Source organism: Gavialis gangeticus, unplaced genomic scaffold, assembly GCF_001723915.1.
Source record: "Gavialis gangeticus isolate Ggan-Ray unplaced genomic scaffold, GavGan_comp1, whole genome shotgun sequence".
NCBI lineage: Eukaryota > Metazoa > Chordata > Crocodylia > Gavialidae > Gavialis > Gavialis gangeticus.
This window is the reverse complement of record NW_017729031.1, coordinates 30,045,693-30,070,813: the sequence shown is the minus strand read 5'-3', so window position 1 is coordinate 30,070,813 and position 25,121 is coordinate 30,045,693. Positions and strand designations below refer to the sequence as shown.

General features: G+C 44.6%; 1 protein-coding gene across 2 annotated transcripts in view; it reads left to right on the top strand.

Moving 5' to 3' along the window:
- KALRN (kalirin, RhoGEF kinase) overlaps positions 1-25,121 on the top strand; it is a 721,807-nt gene that overhangs the window by 600,340 nt on the left and 96,346 nt on the right. For both annotated transcript variants that reach the window (XM_019522566.1, XM_019522565.1), the window contains 2 exons: positions 20,160-20,443; positions 21,475-21,579. In XM_019522566.1, the coding sequence (XP_019378111.1) occupies positions 20,160-20,443; positions 21,475-21,579 (389 nt within the window). The remainder of the gene's footprint in view (positions 1-20,159; positions 20,444-21,474; positions 21,580-25,121) is intronic.

The window sequence follows — 25,121 nt, the reverse complement described above, 5'->3', positions numbered from 1 at the left end:
TAATCTAGAATACAAATGAGCAACCTGTTGTAGTACAATATTTAAATTTAAGTAGAGCCGCGCTTAATGAAGTAATGGTACTACACCACCCTTAATGGAAATAAAATGTTTTTTGTATAGTTATTCTTTATTGGAAGGTGACCGGGCACAAGACAGATTGATTTGAATCGGTATTATGCAAAGTTGAAATAAAGAGCATGCTCCCCTTCCTTTTCTTCAGCAGTCAATGCCTGAATATGAATAGCTGCGTGCTCATGTATGCCAGCTCTGAACGTTTTTTTTTTTAATTGCAGAAGATAAGAAGCTTAACTGAATGTCAAGCCTTCCCACTTCAGTATATTATATAAGGAAAATAGGAGGCCCAGTGTTTCCCATCCGCCTTTAGGAAAACTGTAATTGAAAATCCCTGTCCTTTGTCTCTCCTTTTCACTAGCCTAATTTTTCTTCTCCCCTTCTATTTCTCTGTCTGGCTGTACTGCCTCCTTCCTCCTTTTTCTCTCTCTTTTTTTTTTTTCTCCTCCTTTATGGATTTCTGATTATTTTTCAGACTAGTGGAAGACATGTAGCGTAAGATTAATCAAGTCAACTTTTCTTGGCTTCACAAGTAGTGACTCTGTATGGTAAAGTCTGTGCTGTCAGTCTCCTCCAAGGTCTTGACTAAATGGTCAGAAATGCTGAGCCTTGCTGGAAGTTGGGGATATTTGGCTCAGCTGCAAGTGCTGTCAACAGCATTAATACCAGCTATCTCTTTATTAGGTAAAAAGCAAGTCCTTGTGAAAAGGATCTTTTTTAGAAGGTGCTGGCTTGGATGAAAGTTGCAGGCATTAACGAGAAAGGCAGAGTATTGTTAAGGAAATTAGTACCTTTCTGCTACATGATCTGCAATGAAGTATGTTCATATTAGGAAATGTTACGGGCTTGAATATATTATTTTCTATTTAAAACGGAGCCACGGCCACACACTGTCAAACATAATGGAATGCCTGTCCAAATAGGATCTGTTGAAATCAATGTGGCAGGGAGAAACAATAGCGAAGACGAAGGGTGTCGAACAAGTTTGTTGAGTTCCTTGGTGCTTCATGAAAGACAAATATGAGGAAGCTGCTGAATTCTCCAAGTAGGCTTCCTGGGGAAAGTCTGTCTCTGTGTTACTGCTTGTGGCTTTTTAGAAAGTTTGTAGTCTGGGCACTACCATCCTGCTACCTGGACAGGCTCTTGCACACGCTGGAGTACTGCCCAGTCCTTTCTGCTGTGCGGTTTTCATTGGATTCCCAGCAACAAGAATTTTTCTGGCTGGTCCATTTTTTTTTCCTCCAGCACATGCTTTAATACAATATATATTGCAAGTGAAATAAAGCCATCTGGGCATGGTGTGTGGGCATGGTGTGTTCTCCAAGCTGTATACACAGCATTTCCAGTGAGATGAACACTGCCATGCCTTACCTTTTTTTTTTTCCACTTAGCTTTCATTATGCTTTACAGAAACCTGGAGCTTTAAAGTCTGTGTGGGTGCCTTTTCTTTTCACTTGAAAACTTTGTAGGTGTCGCTGTCTCTTTCAGTTAGTCTCAGAAGATGAATAATTAAATCAGGTACAGCTTCTGAGACTGTTTTGCCAGCATAAGTTCCTCTAAGCAGCTAGCAGTAAGCTCTTTACATGATTATTTGGGTTTAAGCATTGTTAAATTGTACTTGTGCAAGAGATTTCTTTTTAACTGGAACATTAAAAGTTAGGCCAAGACTTTGGGAGCGGGGAACGTGTGTTGTCATGTTGTAGTTACAATCACGGACGGGTGTCATTGTGAAATGTTTCTTAATCTTGATCACCATGCAAAGCTGCTTTTTACTGCCCTGCCAAGGATGTGTCCTCTTCTTCCATTGGTATCTAGTATTGCAAAAGAAACACATTGCCACTCCCAGTCCGAGTACTTTGGAAGGACACCCTACTGCTTAATTTACGTCTTTTCTTGCATCTCTTGAGGCCTACTGGGTGTGCTTGTACTGGGAGTAGTAGACCCATGCTTCCTAATCTCTTCATTACCTGGAACCATTACATATGCCAAAAGAGAAATCTAATTATAACTCTACACACCAGCTACCTTTCCGGTCCTTCAGCTTTTCTTATCTCTCCTCCTTAAACTTGTGGCTTCCTGCTTTGAACCCAGTAGCATTCATAGATTTCTAGAGGCGGAAGGGACGTGGTAGATCATCGGGTCCGACCCCCTGCTCCAGGCAGGAAAGAGCGCTGGGGTTAGGGAGCCCCAGCTGGACGCCTGTCTAAGCTCCTCTTGAACACCTCCAGGGCAGGGGAAAGCACCACCTCCCTTGGACGCCCGTTCCATATTTTGGCAACCCTCACCGTAAAGAATTTCTTCCTTATGTCCAATCTAAATCTGTTCTCCTTCAGTCTGTGGCCATTATTTCTGGTAACCCCGAGGGGCGCCCTGGTAAACAGAGTGTCCCCTATTCCCGGCTGACCCCCCATGATGAGTTTGTAGGCTGATGGGAAAGGGGGCATGCAAGATCGCCTCTCAGCCTTCTCTTGCGGAGGCTGAAGAGATTCAGATCCTTCAGTCTGTCTTCATAGGGTCTTACCTGCAGGCCCTCAACTATACGAGTAGCCCTTCTCTGAACCCTCTCAAGGTTGTCCGCATCCCTCTTGAAATGCGGCACCCAAAACCGGACGCAGTACTCCACCTGTGGCCTCACCTGTGCCGCGTAGAGGGGAATTATCACGTCCCTGGACCTGCTCGTGATGCTCCTGCTGATGCAAGAGAGAGTGCGGTTAGCCTTGCTTATTGCCTCGTCACACCGGCGGCTCATGGTCATTTTTGCATCAGCTGGGACTCCGAGATCTCGTCCCGCTGTTGTGGTGCTCAGAACGGTCCCCCCAGGCTATAGGGGTGTTGGAGAGTCTCTCTCCCCAGGTGCAGCACCTTGCATTTATCCTTGTTGAATTGCATCCTACTCTGATCTGCCCACTTCCCCAGCCTGTCCAGATCTGCCTGGATTCGCTCCCTGCCCCCCAGTGTGTTTACTATGCCCCATAGTTTAGTGTCACCTGCGAATTTGGACAGGGTGCTTTCAACACCTTCATCCAAATCTCTGATGAAGAAATTAAACAGCACTGGTCCAAGGACAGAGCCTTGGGGGACCCCACTTCCCACGTCCCTCCAGGGATTGATTTACCATTCACGACATGGGAAAGGGGGCATACAGAAAAGATTTTTTTTCCAGTTTTCAAATTGTACACATAAGCAAGAGAACAAGAGCTTTTATAAAGATTAGCTTGACACCTTTCTGTCTGTAGCTGAATGAGTGATGTTGATATTATTTATTCAGATAACAGCACTGTTTTTAACTTCCATGAGTTTATATGACAATATAAGAAACGACATGAATTTTGCTTTCATGCTGGCAACTCTAAAACCTTTCCACTTGCTGCAAGAGGCTATGCAAAACTATAAAATTGTATTTATCTTGAGACTTGTAGTGAGATGAAAAATTCGATTTAAGGGGGAGACACAAAACAATTGCAATAAGTATACCTCCGCTGGACAGCTGTACAGCACGTGCGGTAAGTGAATTGTGTTGCTTTTCTACCATCATTCAAAGATTGGAGTGGAAGAGCTCTGGGTATTGTATGAAGAATGCTTAAATAAGAAGAAAAGCTTTGAAAGACCTAGGGAAAATTTCCTGACATTGCATTGGGCTCCATGCTCTACTAGCTGGTGGACTTCTTTCCCTAGGAAGCTGTCTCCACTGAGACACTTGAAACTATACAAAACTCTAAAAATAGTATAGATTATACAGAGCACATCTAGGAGGAGCAGGGCAGAAGGATAGAGCTACTTTTGCTTTTCGATACAGCAGAATATATTAATGAGATAGGAGACAGCTTAAATCCACAGAAGTAATGGAAAAGGAGGCAGCCCCCCAAACCCTGCCATCTCTCTCCGGGATGTTTTGCAGCCAGCTCAGGTTGGAAGCGTGGTGGACCAGGAAGGGACTGCCGTGCCCGGGCATGATCTGGGATTTTAGGAAATGGTATTCATTCAGAAGAGGTGGCACACAGGGAAAACCAGCCACTCTCTGAACCACTGGGGTTGCGCTTTAGAGCTGGGCAAGAACGGCGTTTTCTGTGTCATGGGAAAAATGGCCACATTGAAAAGTGCCCCATTTCAGACTAAAGTGAAATCTAAATGAACACATTCTCTACTTCCACTGAAAACAAATAGCAACAGAAATTGTTCGTTAAGTCTTTTGAAATGTTTAAGTTTGGCCTGTCTAGAAACCTGTGGCTTTTATATAATCCATTAACTTTTCAATTTTTTTTTCTTTATTTTTGCATCCAAACGACAAAGCATTCAGTTCCTGAAACATCAAGGCATTTTGATCAGGTTGAAATACTTTAATTTTTCATTGCACTTCTAATTTTAGTTGTAGTTTCAATACAGTTTGGTATGAGGGGTCTTTTTTTTTACCAAAACGGCACTTTTTTCACCAAAAGGTGAAGAATTGGTAAAAGCTCTGACTCACTAGTCAATTAAAGACTTTGCACGCTGCAAGAATCTGTGGAAGTAGATTTCACATCAAGAAATGCTGGAAGTTAGGCTATTAGAAAAGCACTTCACTGCATGCAGCTAAACAATACCAGTTGCCACCTAACACTTGCATTGCTATGCTGCCCTCTTAACTAAATAGTTTGGTGTGATGTAAAATAGGGAGAGAAAACTACAATTTCTTTTTAAGGACAGCTTGCAAATCTTGAGTCTTTAATCAGGGGTGAAAAGAGGTAAAGAAGTAAAGGGGCCAGGGTGAAGAGAGCTCTTACTAAGATATGCCGATGAGACTCTTCCTCCTGTATTTGAAGAACGCTAATTTTTTTCTGTACAGCAAGCAACCGTATTTATTCTTTGGATGTGCACTTGTTTCTGTTTGGCTGGAATTAGTTGTGTCGGCCTTATTCTGGGAGCGTGTTGGTTCACCCCAGCTGTGGGTGACAAGTTTCAGTGATGTGAAGTACGTGCCTCTCCCTTGTGAGTCTAACCAACGCTTTGGCCTTGCTATCAAGTCTACGGCTCTCCCATTACAAAACCTGGCCATCATCCTCTTCCTACAGCGTGATGGGCCACTAAGCTTGTTTGTGCACATTCTGGACCGCCATGTGCATTTAGTTTTGGCGCATCAAAATGTCCTTATTGAATCCTGACAAAACAAGCACTGGAACTGAAACTGGTAATCATAACGGTGTTTAAATTTGCAGTGTGCTCCCCTCTCCGTGGGCCCAAGGGAAAGCCAATAAGTACTGCCTTCATTTCCCTTGTCATGCATCTCGGGGTGATGTGTACCAAGTGGTTTCATGCTGAATATCTGACTACAACACTGAAGCAGATTGGTAAGAAACCTACCATGAACACTAAGCATATTCAGCTCTCCAAAACCCAACACTAACATACGGTTTCGGACACAATGCACTGCTCTCAAAACAGTAGATTTTTGGTGCTTAAGTTTCATGAACAGTTTCAAAGGATGTGAGAACCTAAGACCCTTTTACTGCATTTTTTGATCAAATATTTCTGGTTGGCCAACAGAAGAGTCCATTTAATTTTTTGTTAAATGGATTAGGATGTGGTTGCCTATGATAGCTGGGCACTGGACTTGGGGAATCGGCAGCTCCCTTCCAGGCCTGTTTTCTTAAGCATCTCTTCTCCATGCTGGTTTAGCGTGTAACAGAACTGGGGCCTGCAGTGCGCAGTGGTAGCACATCTGGAGATACGCCTCCAGGACTTTCGCAGTATTTTGGTGGGACTGCGTTTTATCCAGGCTGGCTACAATATTTTGCTGTGATGGTGACAGTGTGTCCTGCTCCCCTGCTTTCAGCACCAGACGTCACAAAAAAGGGTTTTTCAGAGTTAAAGCCTTGTAGGTACGCCCAACCTGGAGTAATATGTCCAATGTCCATATTAAAGACTGAGCCAAATGTGCCCAAAGTGATTTCCCTGAGTTCATGCAGGCAGTCAGTGGTGAAGTGAGCATGAGAAGCCAAGCTTTCTGCCACCCCAGCCTTTTGCTCTAATTGCTAGACACTTTCTTCAGGTTTACAGGCTCGTGCAGTACAGAGCATCATGAGTAAGGCTGGTGAAACAGTGCGTTCAACTGGCACTGTGAATTCCTTCTCCCTTCTCGAGGCATGAAGCATTGGCAGTTCCCGTAACTTAAACGCAGATCTATGCTGTGGCCACCTATGACAACGTGGCCACAGCAGTACAGTGCCACCAAACAGTGCTGTAAGGCCCTCTAAAAGTGTGGGGCCACTTGGCATAACTTAACCGCACACACTGAACAAATACTCTTTTGGGAATGTTTTGAAAAGATGATGCTAATTATTCCTGTAGGGGGTATAATATGTGTATTTCTGTGAGCCAGTTTTAGCATCGTGCAATTAGCATTTTATGGCCTAAGGACTCTGATTTAAGATGTCCCTTCATTACTGATTGTAATGTATGTTAATGAGAAATCCAGATGTATTTTCACTTGATGTACTCAACTGGCTAGATGCTTTTTGTATAAAAGCTGATAGAAAGGCTTATAATTGAAGTGCATCGACTCGGGCACCTTTCCTGTCTTCTGTGTTTTCATCCTTGAGGTTCAGTCATCTGAAAGGATTCTCAAATGTTAATTCAAGTCACCTTATTTCAAGTGAGGTCAGCTTCTCTGGGGGTGCAGTACTCGTTGACTGATGGCCAAGATGACAATCGATGGCAAAGTGGACTTTAGCAGTTAAGCTCTGGCTTCCTATCTGCTGTTCAAGCCACTAGCTGTGTTCTGCAACTTCGGTGTAGTATTACTGCCAGATGTACTCCTGCAGATCAGCTAAGTTAATTATCTAGACTTCAGCACTGAGCTATGATGTCAGCAAAATAGTAAGAGTTTGTAATGAAATCTGAGAGTGCCTGTGGTCAGACCAGGCCACCTTGCAAGTAGCAACAATGACTCTGCCCAGATTTTATTTTTAAATTTGGTTTTCAAGTTGAGTAACTATTTGATAAAGCACCTTTTCTTCACTTTTTAAAGTTATTTTGAGGTTGGTGGCTCCTTCTTGCCAATGTTGTGGGGTATAACATGTCATTTGATTTAATCCACGAGGCACCAAAGATGCCAAGTAACGTGACGTACTAAAGGAAGTGAAACAGTAGCCTTTCTGACACAGCTGAAAAGGAGCGTGTGCATAGGTGCTTTGGGTTTTGAAAGCTGCCAAGGGACTGTAGTAGCCCAGTAGAAATCGGAATCAACAGGATTGGCCTGAAGTCTGACTTCAGAAAGGTCACTTGTTAAATCAGTTCATTAACGTGACTGTCAAAGGGCAGGAGCTTGGCAGCATGCACCAGAGACTTTCTCCTACCCAGCCAACTTCTGAGACGGGGGCAGAAATGAGAAATCTTTCTTCTTGCTGCCTTTTCACAAATCTGGCATTGCAGTTTTGGAGCGTCTTGCAGGTCCTTCTTGTTTTGTTTTTTCGGATGCTGGTTCCCCAGACTCCCTTTATGGAGCGCTAATGAACACAGAATGACGGGTCAGGGATACTGAGTTCTTCTTGTCACTATTTGGGGCTATTGGGTGATGGTACAAATTCCCTAAAAAGGCTCGCTGCATTGAGTGAAACCTTTAGCAAATGTAACTAGCAGCTTTTGGGGATATATTTAAAGCCCTCCAAGCTCACTAGCCATTCTCCCTCTAACTTTCCAAAAGTCAAATATAAGAATTACCAGTGTTTATTATCTTTGTGATCACTGTATACCGGTGTGGGCAAAATATGGCCCATGGGCTGGATGCGGCCTGCCAGCCTGCAGGGCCCCTAAAAAATTTAGAAAATTAATATTTATCTGCCCTTGATGGCTTGCCAAAACTCAGTAAGCGGCCCTCCACCCGAAATAATTGCCCGCCCTTGCTGTATACACTTCATTCATTCCTTCTCTTAGCCCATCTAATTGGCATCTCTGCTATAAACTTGTATCTTCCTTTGAAGTTGCTCTAGAAGTCCAGGGGTAGAGGAAGCTGCCACTGGAAGCATAGGCGCGGGAGCATTCAGTGCGACTTCGGCAATGCTTAGCATCAAACATCTCTAAACTCATTAGTATGGTCGGTTATGTGATGCTCACTGTAGCCCCAGGACTTTTTGTGACTTATTTTTATTCTATCCTTCTCTCTTCGGGGGCTGTTGGGCCTTGAATAATTTAAGAGTGAATGGAGGAGGAAAACGAACAAATGTTGCATGCATTTCCATTGTGCATGCTGCAACCGGTGTTTTTGCTAATATGAGGCTTCTCCTGACCTTTTCTCGGGGATGGACTTCACTAGACACCCACGTTCTCCTGCCACGGCTTAATACAATCACGTGAAGAGCAGTGTATTCGGCGTTGCTCAGACCAAAGATTTAAAAAAGTTAGTCTTTGCCCTGAGTTCTTCATAGCTTCCGAACATCAGAGGAGAGTTCCACGTGGCTGAACGGCAGCTGCTAAATATTGGAGACTTGCTTCATTTGGTTTCAATGCATGCTTGTAAACCATGCATCTGCCTGGAAGGCCTTGGAACCGCTCTCAAAATGATTTTTCTTCCCACACCCAAAAGCCTTTTTTGCAAAAAATTTATTTGCAAATCTTCTATTTTTGGTCCCCAGTCCGGATCTGATTAGAGCTTCAGTTATTTCTACTAGGAATTGGTTGCAGGCACGTCCTCAGTTTCCTTTTGAGGTAAGAAGCTGTAAATAAATCAGGACATTTATATGACTTCTCTGAGGTTGTTCTGGGAACTACAAGTGGAGGCATAAGGCGGTGTTGGCTTCAGCAGTGATGTCAGCCCGCCGAGGAATCTTTTCATGACATGTGGAAAAGTTCATACAGTAGTTCAATTTGGGAGCTGCTGAATGAAGCTGACCCTTGATGTTCTCTAAAAGAATAAGGCTTGTGTTGTGTTAACAGCTGCTCGGAAAACATGTGTAATAAATTTTGGTTTTGTGCCTACCACCGGGCTGATAGAGGGTATTCCTTGGGCTCTCATACGCTGACATGCATAGCAGAGAGTGACAAAATAGCTAGATCAAAGCAAAAAACACGCTGGGTTTGATTCTGCACTGGGTGCCTTAACATAAGGTGCCATAAAATGCTTAAAGCCACAAAAGCCTACTTGTAATTGCTAATCCCTGGTTTTATTAGTGCTTCCCCTTTGTAGACATTGCTTCGCACACACAATTAACATTTCTCTTTTATTCCCTGGGTTACTTTCCAACATCAAGTTTCTGCGGAGGCTTCATGAGAGCTGGTTTTGTATTAAGCCTTCAAAAATCTCTTGCCAAATATGGATCTAAAGAAAAAAAATTCAAAATTGGGGTCTGGGGAGTTTCACAGGGAATAGCAGTATTCCCCTTCCTGTGCAGCCTCCAGGATTGCTCCATCCTTTTCATGGAAAAGGAGCGCTTTGTGAACCTGAAAGAGTCCTGGTGCTTAAAATCATTTCAAAGAATTGCTCAGCTGCCTTGGCATAAATATTGGTTTGTACTTAGAAAAAAAAAAATAGATTTTACAAAGTAGTATTTAAAGTTTCTCTTTCTCCAGAAAACTGCTAGCCAGCTGTGTTGCTTTCTGGGGGGAAATACTTCTATCCAAGTTCTTGCCAGCTGTGTTGTGCTTGTTCCAGCTTTGGTCTGAGCTGCTTCAGACTGTCATCTCAGTATGTGTTTTCGATGGGTTTTCGGTTTTGTCTGCTTTTTGGGGGGGTGCAGGGTAGGTTTCTGGGGGAGCCGATGAACACGAGGAAGGCCGCAGCTTGTGCATCGTGTGGGCCAGTTGCTAACAAGTACATGACCTCTTTCACGTGTGCTTATTTAGTAGGAACTTCTTCTAAAGGGAAAGGAACATGTCCCATAGCGCAGAGAAGCCACCTGTTGTCCTTTGCTTAAGGAAAGTGCTGTTGGACGCGTTGGGGAAAGAAGGGACGATTTCCTTATGGTCTCGGGGAGAGCCTACTGGGTGTGGCACCCACCCCATTGCACTTCATCCATTAGACTTGAGTCTGCGGCGTACCTCGCACAGTGAATCACTTAATGAAACCCTTTTTCCCTGTGCCGTGCTACTGAGACGCTTGCCAAGGGCTGAGCCCCTCTATAACAAAAGCCAGGTGGCTGATCGGCCTGTCAAAGCAGCGCTAGCTTGTCAAGAAGGCAGGCGAGACAAATAGAGCAACTACTCGTCGCTAAAGCCGCCATTCTCGCCGGCCCGTTCTGTTGGACGTGCGAGGGCCGCTGACTGGTGATCGGGAGTGCGACGAGCTTGCCTGACCGTGGGCAGCTGCGCGCCGATCCTTTGTTCCATTAGGTCGGGTCTCAAACCGCTGTAGCTTTCTGCTGCAAGAGCATGGAAATACTTAGCATAGCTTTAGATGCTGCAGCCTATTTCCCATCCTCCAGATGCTTGGGCATTAAGATTTCCCCCCTGCCCCTCTCGGAAAAAGAAAGGTTGCCTACAAAAGTGGCTTACCCGCGTGGTATGCCGAGCGTAAGAGAAACTAACTGCCCTGAACACTTCACTTGCCAAAGTAAATTGACTGTTTCTTGCAGAACAGCAGCAATGCAATGTCTGAATTCATGGGGGGGGTCTGTTGCTCAGCGGCCGCCTCTCCTTCCACAACCTCCCTTATGCTCCCTTCTGCTGCTGCCTCTCCTTCCGCAACCACGGCACTCGTTTGCCGTATTCCCGCAGGTTGCAATACCTCATTTGCGCTCCCAGAAGGCTGCAGGCTTCTTTAAAGCTGGCTCCCCAGGCTTTCAGTTTTATTTTGGTTTTTAAAGCTCCATCTCTGGCCAGCTACAGATATTGCACTTCTACCGGTAGAAGTGCTCGATCAGAAACTGGTCTATACCCATAGCAGAACAAAAGCTTGGTTTAAAAAGGGCAGAACCCGATGTAAGATTTGCAGCCCCCGCAAGGGAGGCTGTGTTGTGTTCGCTCCTGCCCGATCTAAACTCTGCCACTCCCAGAAACCCACATAACTTAGATGGATTCTGCCTCAGGTTGTTTTGAATGGCTGTATGCCTTCGAAACTTTCCTGAAGTTGCGCCAAACTTATACCTGACCTCCAGACAGCAAACAGGAGCTTGCCCTCTGACGGGCAGAGCGGAGACCCAGTGTGAGATGTCATCGTTCCCAGATCCTTGTGGGGAACTCCTTGTCTGAGCGATCATCACCTAAAAATAAATTTGCTTAACTGAAACGAACCTCAGGTTGCCATGAGTTATGTGGATCATTAGAATAAGTTGCCAGGCACTCAGCTTTAATTCATTACTTCCTTCTCAGAGGTGGGGACAGTATGAAGCGTCTGAACTTTCCATTTTGCCTGGGGCCTACTTTTGTGTTTGGAAAGCATGACCAGAAAGATGCATGTTCCTGAACCTCAGGGAGACAAATGACCCTTTCCTTTATGTGCTGTCTTCTAAATAAGCTCTTAGGGGCGCCCTCTGCTTTCGAGAAATCTCTACAAAATGCGGGTTTTAAAAAAAACCCCAAACAAACCCCAAAAACCCTTTTACTGACTTAGGCAACCTAGGTGGGGTATCTGCTTCCAAACATCCATCTGAATTGAATAAGCCTGGTTTCTTGCTCATTCCAAGTTATTCACTAAAGAGGCTATTAAGTTTTTAAATACATAGTGCAATTTTGAGACTATTAAGTTTTTAAATACCTAGTGTGATTTTTAGTCTCTTTCTATTTTCTGTTAATTTTGGAACTCGACTCGTTTGCACATTCATCGCTAAACCGGAAAGTCAAATTTGAATCTCCTATAATTCAGAAGCCTGAAAAATTCCTCTTTGCCAGACACTTCTGCCTCTGAGCTTTTAAGCAGTGTGTGTTACTGGATATCCGTTTGGGCACTGTGCTAGAATCAAATACACGAACGTGTATTCGATGAATGGATTCTATATAACTTTGTCATTTTGAATCTTGGGATAAATAATCTCCTGCCCTTTCACAGCTCCAGCTCTTGAAAAATTGTGCTATATATATCACTCTATAAACTAATTCATTAAGATGCAAATCTACCCTGCCTCCTGCCTGGTTTCAGACCAACTCTGCAAACTACTGTTTCTTTGTGCCTAATCTCACCCATGTAAATACAACCGTTTCCTGGCAGTTTTAGTTCATACCTCTTGAGTATTGCTGGAGGGGAGAAGTTGGGGTTTCAGTGAGACTCCAAAATGTAAATTCACTTGTCAACTACCACCTCATTTTCAGCAGAGATGGAATCAAGCCAACCCCTTTGGATCTATCCATGTCCCCAGACTTCACAGGATATGTGCAAAATCTGCCCTTGAAAATGAATTATGTAGCTTGAGCTTGTCTTTGTTGATTCTTCTGAAGTCAGGTACCGGGGAATTTCTCCTGACTTCCTTTTAAGCAATAGTGTAGCCAGGGTTTGTTTGGGAAATGTACTTCATTGTGCTGAAACGTTTTGACCCTAATGAAAGCGATACAAGGAAATGTACATGGCACATTCCAGGTTTCATGGTTTAACGTTGTATTGTAAAAGTTTAGTGTTACTGCAGGCATAAAAGATTTGTGCTCTAATTGTTCTTTATCCCTGTCCTACATGAGAGGTTGAAATGTTGTTGAGTTCTCTTGTGTTCCTGGAGCCTTTTGTGATAGCAGTGATTGGAAATGTGCTCTCTGTCAGGTGGCTGCGTTAATTAGCATCAGTGTAAATAATTGATTGTTAGTTTCCTTCCCAGCATCGTGCTGGACTGTCGCCATGTTCTTCTCTCCTGAATGCTTGGCAAAGCCTATTCAGGTCCAGCCATAAAATCGGGATATGGATTTCACTCTCCCCAAATCCCAAAGCTTAGGAATCTGATTTGGGCACCAAACATATAGGCACCCACGAAAGCTTCTGAACGCAGCTTCCAACACACCCAAAAGATCCCATGAGATTGCATTTTAATGACAACCTATTTGAGTAAGAAGATTATCCTCATGAATAATTCCATTGACTTCACTGGATGGCTTGGACTGTAAAATATTACTCAGTGGTGAGCATGTCTGCACAAGACTCTTACTGTGGAGTTGCCTAATTAGCTCCACAGTAAATGTCTTAGCGTCTACACGTGTGGCCCTATTGGGCCACGGGAAACTAATAAACTCCGCAGCAGGGTAGAATTTGTAAAAACAGACTGCAGCGACCCAGCTCAATGTGCTGCGGTTCAGGTGCACAGGCAGATGTGTGCCCAGGAGCTTCCCAGGAACAACAAATTGCAGAGCAATAATCTTTGCCATTTATTGCTGCCCCCTAATGGCACGTGTAGACGCATCCAGAATTGCTTGAGTTCAGACAGTCGGACAAGGTTCACTGATTAAACTTCCCATTAAGATACTGTTCCCCTGGTCTAAAACATTTCATCCATCCATAAGCCACTAAACTAGAAAGAAAGAAAGAAAGAAAGAAAGAAAATACTGCAGGACTCTTTCTTGAGTTGTCCTTAAAAGTCTGATTCATTGGGGTTTCTTCTGTCTGCAGGACTTGGAATGAGATGATACTAACTGGGCACATCTATCCTAGATGTTTACTGTGGAATCGACTAATTGGCTTTACAGTAAATGTCTCGTGTCTACACATGCACTCCTATTAGGCCACAGGAAACTAACTTATTCCACAGGAGGGTAGTACTTGTAAATACAAGTTCTATTCTGCTGCAGAGTAAATAACTCTGCAGCAGAGCATGTGTAGCACATGTGGCTGGAGCAGGAGGATGCTTCAGTGTGGGGGCTGCCTTCTGGCTAGCCCCACACAGGAGCACCCCTGTGCCCCAGCCAGCCCCTCCACAGCACATTGAGCTTGGCAGGAGCAGCCCCAGGCTGGCAGGCTGACCCCCGGACCCTCTGCCAGCTGGGATTGCTCCAACCTGGCTTTATGTGCTGCAGTCCTGGGTGCACGTTCTAACAGTGTGCCCAGGAGTAATAAACTCAGCACTAAGTGCCAGAGTTTATTGATCTACTTTAATTGCACATGTAGACATGTCCACTGTGTAACAATATCATCTTGCATTCTTCCAGTGCATGGCGGAGGTGATGGAGACATTTAAAATGACTTATACTGAGCTCCAGTAACCATTTGCTCTGTTCTGGATGTTACTGGGACTGGATGTACAGTATTTGGCATTAATAAACTACTGTATGATTATTTTTCCCCTCCAACTTGCGCTCAAGTGGACTGTTTCCAAGTAAACATGCCTTTAAATTTTGCAGATGTTTATTTAGCTTTTTGTTTAAAGTGACCAGGGTTCATGCAACTGGTAGCACAAATGTCAAGGCTTTTAAACTGGATTGTGAATGTCTCTTGCAGCTGTGCTGCCAAGCCACATGTTTCTTGAAGGTTTATGTAGAGGTGTTTTAGTGACACTCCTCTCCTCTGAGTGACTGGCTTGGCCAGGGAATGAAGTTCAGGCATAATATCTGCAAAACCCAATGCGCACAGTTTGGTTCACAGATACATTTCTAAACGCTTGTCTCCCAGCACAGTAGTTATGTTATACTTGGGGGAACATGAGACCAGCTTATGCTGCAGCTGTTCCCAAAGATCTTGACAAACCTGCAGTCTGCTCTCAGGGCATGGCCAGCAGTTCTGGTCTGCCCGTCTTTATGGATAATGGGAAATTCCTGAATTAACAGGAAACATGACTCTGCCCTTCCCATGCTGCTCCCTGCTTTTTCTTTAGCAAATTGTTTCCATCTGCTTCAGTAGGATTGGGCTTGCATAGCTCATCATGCTGGTACTTCTGGGAATAGAAGAAATTAGAGGCAAATCTGTCCTCTTTCGTTTAATACTTTTCAGGGTCTGAATTTCAGTGCGTTGCCAAAGATAGCCAACACATGCCTATTGAAAAGCATGTTTCTGCCTGCTATTCAGTAAGCCAGGCTTCTGGCATAGGGCAAGCCCATAGGTCAGTGGTGGTCTGGTCAAGATACAAATTGTGTGCTCAGCACTACTTACATAAATTGTGTGCTAGTGACATCTGGTCTGGCAGAAGGCAAATGTTGACGAGCTTTGAATTTAACTATGTTTTTTCCTAAGTGGGATTAGGAATGTTTTTCTGCTTGTATGGATGCAGGACAATACTAAGGTGCTGAACACTGTAGCTGTTAAACCTATCACAAGAAGGAAGCCATGGAAGTTCCTAGGAAGCTGTCCTAAAGTGAGGAAGACCGAACAGAACTATCCCTAAACCCTATCTGTCCTTCAGTGTTTGGAAGGGATGCTTTACCCTTGGCAGATGAAATTGCCATGGCGACTGGCCCCAGCCACGCTGGCAGGGTGCGCAGCAGGGCAAGGAGCTATTCTGGAGCCACTGGGATCTTGTGGTGGGCGCAGCTTGGTCCAGGGTCAGGGCAGAGCTGTGATCTGCAGCCTGCACGCTCTGGGAAGGGGCATGCAGGCAGCAGATCACGGCTCTGCCCCGGCTCCTTGCAGAGGTGACAGCCTGATCCTGAGCCGGGGCAAATCATGGGTTTGCCCTGGCCCCAGACCAACCTGCCCCACCACAAGATCCCAGCGACTTCAGAGCAGCGCCCTGCTGCACACCCTGCCAGCGTGGCTGGGGTTGGTCTCCATGGCAACCCCAGCCTTGTGCTATCACAGCACAGGTGGGGCTGGGTTCTCCATGGAGACTGGCCCCAGCCATATTGGCAGGGGCTGCTGGGAAATGGAGTCCACTGCTGGCCAAGGTTCCCTCTAAGCTGCGCACATGTGCGGCCATGCACAATAAAAAGTCTTGCCATGCAGTAAGATTTTAATGCCATGCACCCACCCCAACCTGGCCACAGGCTGCTGCAGGAGAGGCGGGCACACAGATACCCGCGCACTCCCAGCCAGGATCATAGCCACAGGCAGATAAGTTTCTTTCTTTCTCACTAGGCTTTGGGGGGATGCAGGTTGGGGAGGGGGAGCTCCGCTGCCGGCTGTGGCTGGGGGGCAGCAGCCCTCGGCACCAAGGACCTTTCTGGAGAGGAGCTGGGCTGCGGCTTCCCAGAAACTTTGAGCGCTGCCTCCAGAGCGTGGCTCAGGGCCCGGGGCAGAGACAGTGGGGCCGGCGTGGGACACTTAATCACAGATCGCTACATCTTAGAGGGAACACTGGGTGCCAGCCCGCGGGCCAGACTTTGTCCAGCCCTGCTTTAGGTGCTCTGTGAACTGTCAACTGCATCACAGATCTGATGCTTGTCTAACTTCATCCCAACCATGCAGTTGGTCCAATAAAAGATATCACTCAAAAATCTTTGCCCACCACATCACCAGTCAGTAAGAGTGAAGTTACCATCCACTGGCTGTTTAGAAGCCTGGTTCTACCCAGGAATTGGTTTGGCACATCACAAAAACAGGTGCCAAATTGGGCACTAATAGGTACCCTGCCTTGGCAGTGGCAGCAGTATGGCTAATGATTACATGTGCGTGGAAAATGGTGCAAATTGCCATGCAAAAGATGGGGATAAGGGTTAGAGTCGCAAGTGAGAAGAACAAGGGAAAAGTTTGAGGTAATGGAGATCACTGCAGCATAATGTATCTCGCCAGAAGTATTTTCCTGACAAGCTTTCCTTTTTTTTCTAATCTCATCTTGCTAGTATATTAGTCCTGGAGAACTAATATGTTGCCTGTCCTGGAAGGATGTCCTCACATGTAGGGTGAAGTACATGAGAACAGTAATGTCCTGTAAAATGTGATGCATCCCTGCAGAAGTGGACACGACTCGTTCCATTTCTCAGTTCATCATTTAGGGTCCCTCCCATCAGAGCTTTGTTCTGATGAATTAATGCCAACTTCTTACTATAGTGAATTCAAGAGGGTATGAGCTAGTTTCAAGCCTCTGTGTATACTTCTTTGGCTGGCGTTACCTGGGCATTTGGATTCTGTGATTGTCTAACGCAGTGACTGTCAACTAGGCTGCTGCAGCACCCGAGGGTGCCTTAAGACCCTATCAAGGGTGCTGCAGTGTGCCGCACATTACCATTGCTGGGTGTGTATGATTCACAAAATAAACCCAGAGATTTCAAATAAAAATTCATAGTGTTAAAAACACTTTGACCTGCTGTGGCCTTTCTGAGGGTATTTTTGGGTTTTTTTGCAACAGAAGAATTGTTCCATTAGAACTGGCATTTTCTGAGGGGTGCCATAATCTAACGAGGCTGAAAACCCGTGATCTAACTAAAGTGAAAAGTGCATGTTTGACTATAAACACAAATCAAAACAGATCTGCAAGACTAGAGTTTTCCTCTCTTCCTCCTCCATTTCAGGGGAATATGCCACCTTTGAAACCTGCATTCCTCTGCAAAAGGAGATACTCCTGTGCCCTAGTTGTACTGTACATGAAATACAGGACAATCCACTCTTAGGTTTGTCGGCGTGATGCCTTCCACTCATGTACATAAAAGCCATTCTTGCTGCTCTGGTAGCAGCTTGGTGCTAAGAGACTTGCCCGGAAAGACAGCTCTTCTGTTTCGAAGGGCAGCACTTCAACAGCAAGAATACTTTGAGCCAAGAGCTGTGGAAAGCTTGCATTTCACCGGTAAAGTGCAGCAAGTGCGAGCTAAGCTAGGGAGGAAGGGAGCTTGCACTACATATCGCTCAAAAGTGCAAGGTTACCGTTCTCACAACCTTGAATGTTGCTAATGAAACTTGGCTTGCAAAGAAACCAGTGAGGGCTGTGAATGCAAGTGTCTGAATGCTGTCAGGCAGCACAGAAAATGGAGCCATTTTCAGTGACTAGGCTATCTCATACCAGTTGGTCTTTAATACTGTTTCTGTGAACAAAATAAACTAAAAATGATATCCGTGGTAACTGACTGAAACCAGCCATTTTCACAAATATGGCAGATGCTTTGGTCTTAGAGAGCTGGTTAAAATGTAGTGGTCAAAATACCCAGGGAATAGTACATTTTCAAAGGTCAATCAGTTAGCTGGCCACTTTCAACTACAGGCAGTCCTCGGACTTACGACGCAATCGGTTCCTGAAAACCACGTCTTAAGTCGAAACGTTGTAACTCGGAACCAATTTTCTATGAGAAACAATGTTATAAATGGGGGATTGGTTCCTGAGCCCAGGCCCAGTACCCTATTTTCACCAAAAATACCCCAGAATTTTGTACTCAGTCAATTATAGATGAGTAATATAGCTACATTGATGTATTTATATTGTAAATAGCAATCATATTGATTGGGAAGGACTTCTTTGAGGTGACTTTGCTGGACTTTTTGAAGGGCTCTTAGTTGGACTTTCTGAAGGGCTCTTGGCTGCAGTCTTCTCAGGGGTCTTGGCTGCAGGTTTTTCTGCAGTCTCGTCTGCTTTTTTAAAGAAAGTGTTCAAGGACGTTTGGACAGACGTTCTCCAGGGAGATGGATGATGCAGCGAACTTGTTTGCTGGTGTGGCATCGTATTGGATCAAGCGTTGTAAAGGCAAAACGGACCTCAGAAAGTTGAACCAGGGTGTCAGTTTAGAAACGTTGTAAGTGCAAAACGTTGTAACTCGAAACGTTGCAAGTCAAGGACTGCCTGCAGTTCCTTCTGTTTCCAGTGGAAGTACACTATGACGCCTAATGTTTCAGAAGCTTCAGTTTAACTTTGTCCACTTAATACTACTTAAATGTTGAAAAATATGTGGAATTAAACTTAATGCTTGCCCTGTGTGTGCAATAAATTATTTGGTTTGACTTGGGGCAGAGGCTATCCGTTGGAAAAAAATTACTACCAAAAGAGATTTAGTCTGAATCTATTATTTTAAAAATCAAAGAGGCCGGTTTCTTAAGCCCTTTACTTGAACAAATATCCCACTATAGTCAGTAGGGACTTTTGACACAATCCTTCAATCTTCAAATAGGGCAATTAACTTCATTTGACTTCTAAAACTAAGCATCCTTTAAAATATAGCTGCCCATTCTCTTGGTGAAAAGCCCTTCTGCCCCATGTGTTACTTATTATTTCTAATGGTATCCAGTTTATGGTTAGTACACGCCTGCACCAGACTTTTTACTTTGCATCGAGGGAGGAGGTTCTGAAACGCTGGTCAAGATTCGTGGAGGTTCATAGTGACTTCAGCTCCGGTGTTTGGGTGTCCAACTCCTACGTGCCTCTTAACAGGCACTTCAATCAGCATATCTGAATATTAGCTGTCCGTGAAATCAAACGCCTGTAGTCACTAGTTGTTCTTGTTGGCGAGGGAAGGGACATATCTCTGCTAGAGACTCACAAATGTCAGTCCAGGCCAGCTATTCCTAAAGAGGACTTAACCAATCCTTTTTTTAGTTATCACTACGCTCCTTGAGCCCGGCATTTTTGTTTTGTCCACTGCTTGGACAAAGCGGTAGAGCTGGAGCTCTTTTTAATATGCACAGACCACTGTAACTGTGTAGCCCCCCCCTCCTAAATTTCATGGGCTTTGTGAATGCCAAGCAAAACTTCAGCTTCTGAATTTAAGAAGTCTTTCTGTTTTCTGGGGTGGTGCTTTTTGGTTTGAATATTTTAAAACATGTTTTTTAATTATTTATTCCTTTTTATGGTGCATCAGCACTAGACAAGGTGTGAAATTGCTTGACAAGTTGCTTTCAGGGGCCTGGGAGATGATTGCAAGCGAGGTTATTTGAAGTACCCTACAGAAGTGGAATAAGTGTTCTGACAAACAGTAACTTAGGAGTCTGGATGCTGGTGAGAAATACGTAGGCATTAGCATCTGATGGGGTGCTGATGGGTGTCAGAGCTGTGCAGTAATTCAGTTGCTGTCGTGATTTCTGTGCCCCACCTCAAAGCCTGAGAAACTTTGAGCTGAAACCCAACTTGAGTCGGTAAGTAATAGGGAAGGGAATGAGAAGTATTTAGCATCTCTTAAAAAATAAGCCATTTTAAATACAGCCCTCTTTCTCTGGTATGCAGTCCAGTGGCTTCTGCTATGCCGTGCATTGTTGAACGTGTCAGTCCTGTTCTTTCAGCAGTTGTTCTCATCAGCAATTTATCATCCTTTGTTTTGTTAATGCCTTTCTGTACACACTGTAACACAGCGTGCCCTAATCACTGGGGCAGGTCCTAGAAAGCCAGCAGGCGATAGGGTCATCTGCTTTCTTCTGTTTCCTTCAGATGGATATTCGGTCTCATCTAATGAAAATGGAGGCAAGTCTGACTCGGTGGCCAATTTGCAGCCTCAGCCATCCCTCAACTCAATCCAAAGCTCTCCGGGCCCAAAGCGGTCAACCAACACACTCAAGAAATGGCTGACAAGCCCCGTGCGTCGGCTGAACAGCGGGAAGGCGGAGAGTAACATCAAAAAACAGAAGAAGGTCCGAGATGGCAGGAAGAGCTTTGACCTGGGCTCCCCGAAGACGGGAGACGAGACCACGCCTCAAGGGGACAGTGCAGATGAGGTAGGTGGTAACTTTTTATCCTGGGTGAGACTGATCTCTGGCACATTCTTTGCATAATTCCAGCTTGAGACCAAGTAGCCTGGGGCCGGTGGTGGATATCCATTTTATCTTCAAGGGAAACTACAATATAACAGAAGAGATTCAGGTACCACTTCCTTTGGGGATACCCAATCAAGTGCCAAACCAAAACCTAATTATATGGATCACACAGATAGCATCCTAGGACCTTGGGTCTGATACCAGCTGGGCTAAAAAGAACACAGCCCTAGCTTTAAGAGGTAGGAAATGTTGTGCCACCGGATGTTGGGTGGTAACCTCTGCAGTTTTACATATTCAATGAGAGATTCCAAATTCGAATGTACAGTAGTCATTCCTGAGCAGCAGTTATCAATTCATGCTGAAACTTATGACTTACGCATTTTAAAATAAAAGGAAAATGCTTATTTTTAAGCTGTAAAGATTTATATAGCTATTAAATATGCTAACCATGTGTAGTAGTAATGACCATAATTGCCCTCTGGGCACATTCCTTACAAGACCTACCCCCTTTCTTTCTTTTTTTTAATGATGGTCCTTGTCAGATAAGCTGAATGGAAAATAGAGGTTGCATAACTTGAATGTGTGGGAAAACAGGAGACTTAAAATAATTCAATGTAACCAATAACTTTTAGAGATGGAAAAAGAGCTTGTCGTTAGGCAATAAGACAGATATGGAGACTTTAAATCCCTTTTGGTGGACTAAAATGTTATTATATAATTTAACAAATTATCTTGACATTTGTAAATTTTTTTCCTCTTATACATCACAACTAATATCTTCTAATAGCAAAAAATTGTTCCGTGCAACTTCCCGTATCTTCTCCACCAGGACAAGCAGTCTTATTCATACCGCTCCCCCTACCACCCTCCAGCCCCAAGTTAAAACATCCATGGTATTATGATTAAACAGAAATCTAGATAACTAGGCTCTGCTTGTATGGAAAAAAAGTTGTTCCCTCCCTTTTGTCTAATGATGTTGGCCTTGCCTTCAGAAGAGCAAGAAAGGTTGGGGAGAAGATGAACCAGATGAAGAATCGCACACACCACTCCCCCCTCCGATGAAGATTTTTGATAATGACCCTGCACAGGATGAGATGGTAAGACATCATCTACTATACCAGTTTGCTGACTGATTTTTACTTCCCAAATGACTGGGCTACATTTGTTTGAATACGGCATTTACAGTGAATGAGTTTTCCCATAACCTCAGGCTGAACCCGTGATTATAATAGATGTTTATGGCCTAGTGGAGCTTGGTGTCCAGACCTCCTCACTGAATGGCATTAAGTAATGGTCTTCCACTTTGGATTCAATGCTGTGGAGCATATGGGCACTTCTCGTGTTTTCACATATCTAGGTTTCATTCCTTTATAATAAACTCGACTAAAATGAGGCAATTCTCGTTGACCTTCCTATTACGTCCACGTTGCTATGTTTCACAAGTGCCCTTGATATCTGGCAGTAGGAATTCACATGTTCCTTGGGGACTTCTTGAGTTGAGTGACTCAGAAAAACATCGTGTAATACAAATGTATGAAATTAAAAAAGATGAGCGTCAGGAAGCCTGGGCACTATTCTTGAGTCTCAGTTGCCTTCTGGGGTTCCCTTAGCAAGTCCCTTCCTATCTTTGCACCCCAGAGTTTCCACATCCAGCTTTCAGGCTCAGCTATCTTAAAGTAGCCACATGGACCACTGAGTATCCAACAGAGCACGCGGGTGACTAAATATCAATTTTTAATCGCCCAAATCCAGAATCCTAAGGTGCCTGTATCTGGAAACTGGGCTCTAAATTTATGGTTACTTATCTGCAGGCCTTTCTTCCCCTGCATGTAATGGTGTTTAGGGCTGATGCTCAAATTTGATTGCTTTTGAGTTGAAGTGAAAGGACAGACTTCAGCTTCTGAAGGCAGCCTGCGGGCGCTTGTTGTGTTGGCTGTTAGTTGCCTATCTGATCTACAGATCTGTCTTCCTTTTGCCTGAGTTTAACACACTTGTGCAAATCCATCATTGCATTAGCTGTTTCCTTTATCTCCCCTGCCAACTCTGATATTGCTCTGCACTTCCATCCCTGTGGCCTCTCGCTGTAATTGCTGTATGGAGAGAGGCAAGAATAGGGGACAGCAAGAAACCCGCTCACAAAAATGCTGCTTGCTCCAAGGGTTGAGTTAAGGTGGGAGCCTCGGGTTATAGGGCAGCAGCAAAGATCTGCGTGCCTGCCAGCCAGTGCAGAGATCCAGGATGCAAAAGATAGCTTCAGGGAAAGCTCTTCTAGCCTGTCAGGGGGTATCATCGCAGCGTGGTGGCAGAAAGGGCTGAAGGCAGCTGCTGGAGTCACGCACACTTGATCTGTAAGTGTTTCATACAGTACACGGCTGGCTGGATGAAGAGAGGAGGGGATGGAGAAACCAAGAACCGGCGGTTCCTCGCCAAGTGTACTACTAGTACATTGCCCCTGTCTGGTTCACTGCAGCATTCAGATACTGTTTTTTCTTTAATCTGTCCCTGGTCTCCACTTTTGATGCCTGACATGCAGGCAATTTGGGTATTTTGCCAAGATAAATATTTTGCATTTGGGTTTTTGGGTGTTCAGGTTTTTTTCCTTCTGAAGGTAGCTAAGTTTTACAAAGTCTTCTGACATCCTGTTCCCTTCTCTGAGCCCAGAGAGGAGGGTTGGATGGGGGGAGACCTACCTGGGCTCCTCACAAATATTCTGCTGGTCTTGAATTCAAACTTGCAGCCATTGAACTCGGAAACAAATGCTCGAAACAGGCTGGTTGGAGCGTGAGTCCCCTTGCTCGTTCCCCATTGGCATGGGCAACAAGCATTCCCTCTCTCCACTGCTTATCTTGATTTAAAGAAATGCAAAAATCCAGAACTCTTAGTTCAGAAATGATACCGTTTTATTAGACCCACTGAGAAATTGCAAAAAATTAGCTTGATTTAAGGGGCCTAGAGACCTTGGATTTCTGACTCATCAAGCATTACGCAGATTTGCCGGCCAGGAAAGATTTCCTCTGTCTTGAGAGCCAGCCTCTTGTGAAGAAGTGGTTAATGTCCAATGGTTAAAACACGAATGTGAAAACTGGGAGAACTTGGTTCCAGTCTCCTGCTCTTCCGTAGACTTCCAGTAACTTAGGGCCAGGTCCTAGGGTATCCGGGTGTCTAGGAATGGTGTTCTTCCACCTTGCTTGAGTCCCTGAAAACCATTACTTCTGTAACGCACCTTACTCTTGACCTTTTAAGACAAACCCAGAAACTGGAGCAGGGTGGAGTAGATCAGACTTAGATGATGAAGTTCGACTTGGACATTTAAGCGATGGAACAGGATCCGTCCCTTAATGTTTCTTTGCCTACAGTCTGCATCTGTAAAGTTGGAATAATACTTCTCAGCCTCGCAGGGGTGTTGTAGAAAGAAACAGCCTGACTCTGGTAAACTTCTACTAAAGTAATGGGGCTGTATAATCTACCCAACATGGGGGGGCAGAGAACTCTGTCACCATTTATTATGTCCCTATAAACATACACCAGGATTAATTGGACTTTTTAACTTGGAGCTTGAAGGCTTGCACAATAACTTGGATTTTATATCAAGACTTCAAGGGGGAGAGATGCTTGCAAAACCACTTGAAAAGTTCCAGTACTGGCACAAATGCTTCCCCCCTTCCAGCTCTCACTTCATCTACACTCTATAAATGTCTATACAGGGCTTGGAAGATGAATGCAAGAAATGCTTTCCAACTTAGCTGCCTAAAATCTGTTTAGTTCTCTGAACTGCTGTCCTGCTGTCTCTTCAGTGGGGTTGACTGACTCTGGTTAAAGGGAGCGGGAGTTAGAAGGGGTTAGCACCGCCTGACAACCGGCCTACATTTTATTTACGTGCTTGACTTTGAAATTTGCAGGCTAAGCATTCATCTAGTTTCACTCTTCAAGACCACACTTGTCAGTTAACTTTTGCTACAGACGATGCCCCTCGCTCATCTGGCAGCTTCACAATCCCGGCCTTTAAATTCTTATTAAAAATTGCTGCATTCTGAAATCGGTTTCTGCGTTGAATGGTAAATTGCCCGTCTGATGAAGTGTAACTGCTTTTAATTAAAGCTGTTGATTAGATGCATCATTTGGGCAAAAGCAACGCAACGTGTTCGCGCAGTCTGAACTGCCCTAAACTGGAGAGGATTAGTCTCCTGACCTTCGTCCTGATGCTGTGGCATTCAGCCTCAGCCAGCCCTCACCTGCCAGCTCTTACTGGCACGGTAGGTTGTTTAATGAGATGGCCAATTGCCCAATTTCCACTGTCACTTCTTCCAGGGCTCCTTCACCCACACTTCTTAATCTCCAGTGTTCATTCAGTGGTGCTTGTGTAGAGACTTCCCTGAAGAAGACACCCTTCTCTGTCCAAAAGCTGTAAGCCTTTATTAGGTGATTGAGAGATGAAAAAGCCTTTCATAATTCTAGTGGAATAGCTATTTTTTTGGAAGGCTGTCCCATCACTACTTCCTGGCATGGCAGACATTTTCTTTTGATGCGATCCCACTGAATGCTCTGGCAGTCTCCCGATGCCTTTCAAATGGGGAGACACAGGGTCTGCCTCACCTGTCTCGGTCCTAACCCATGGAGATGTCAGACTTTGATACCAATA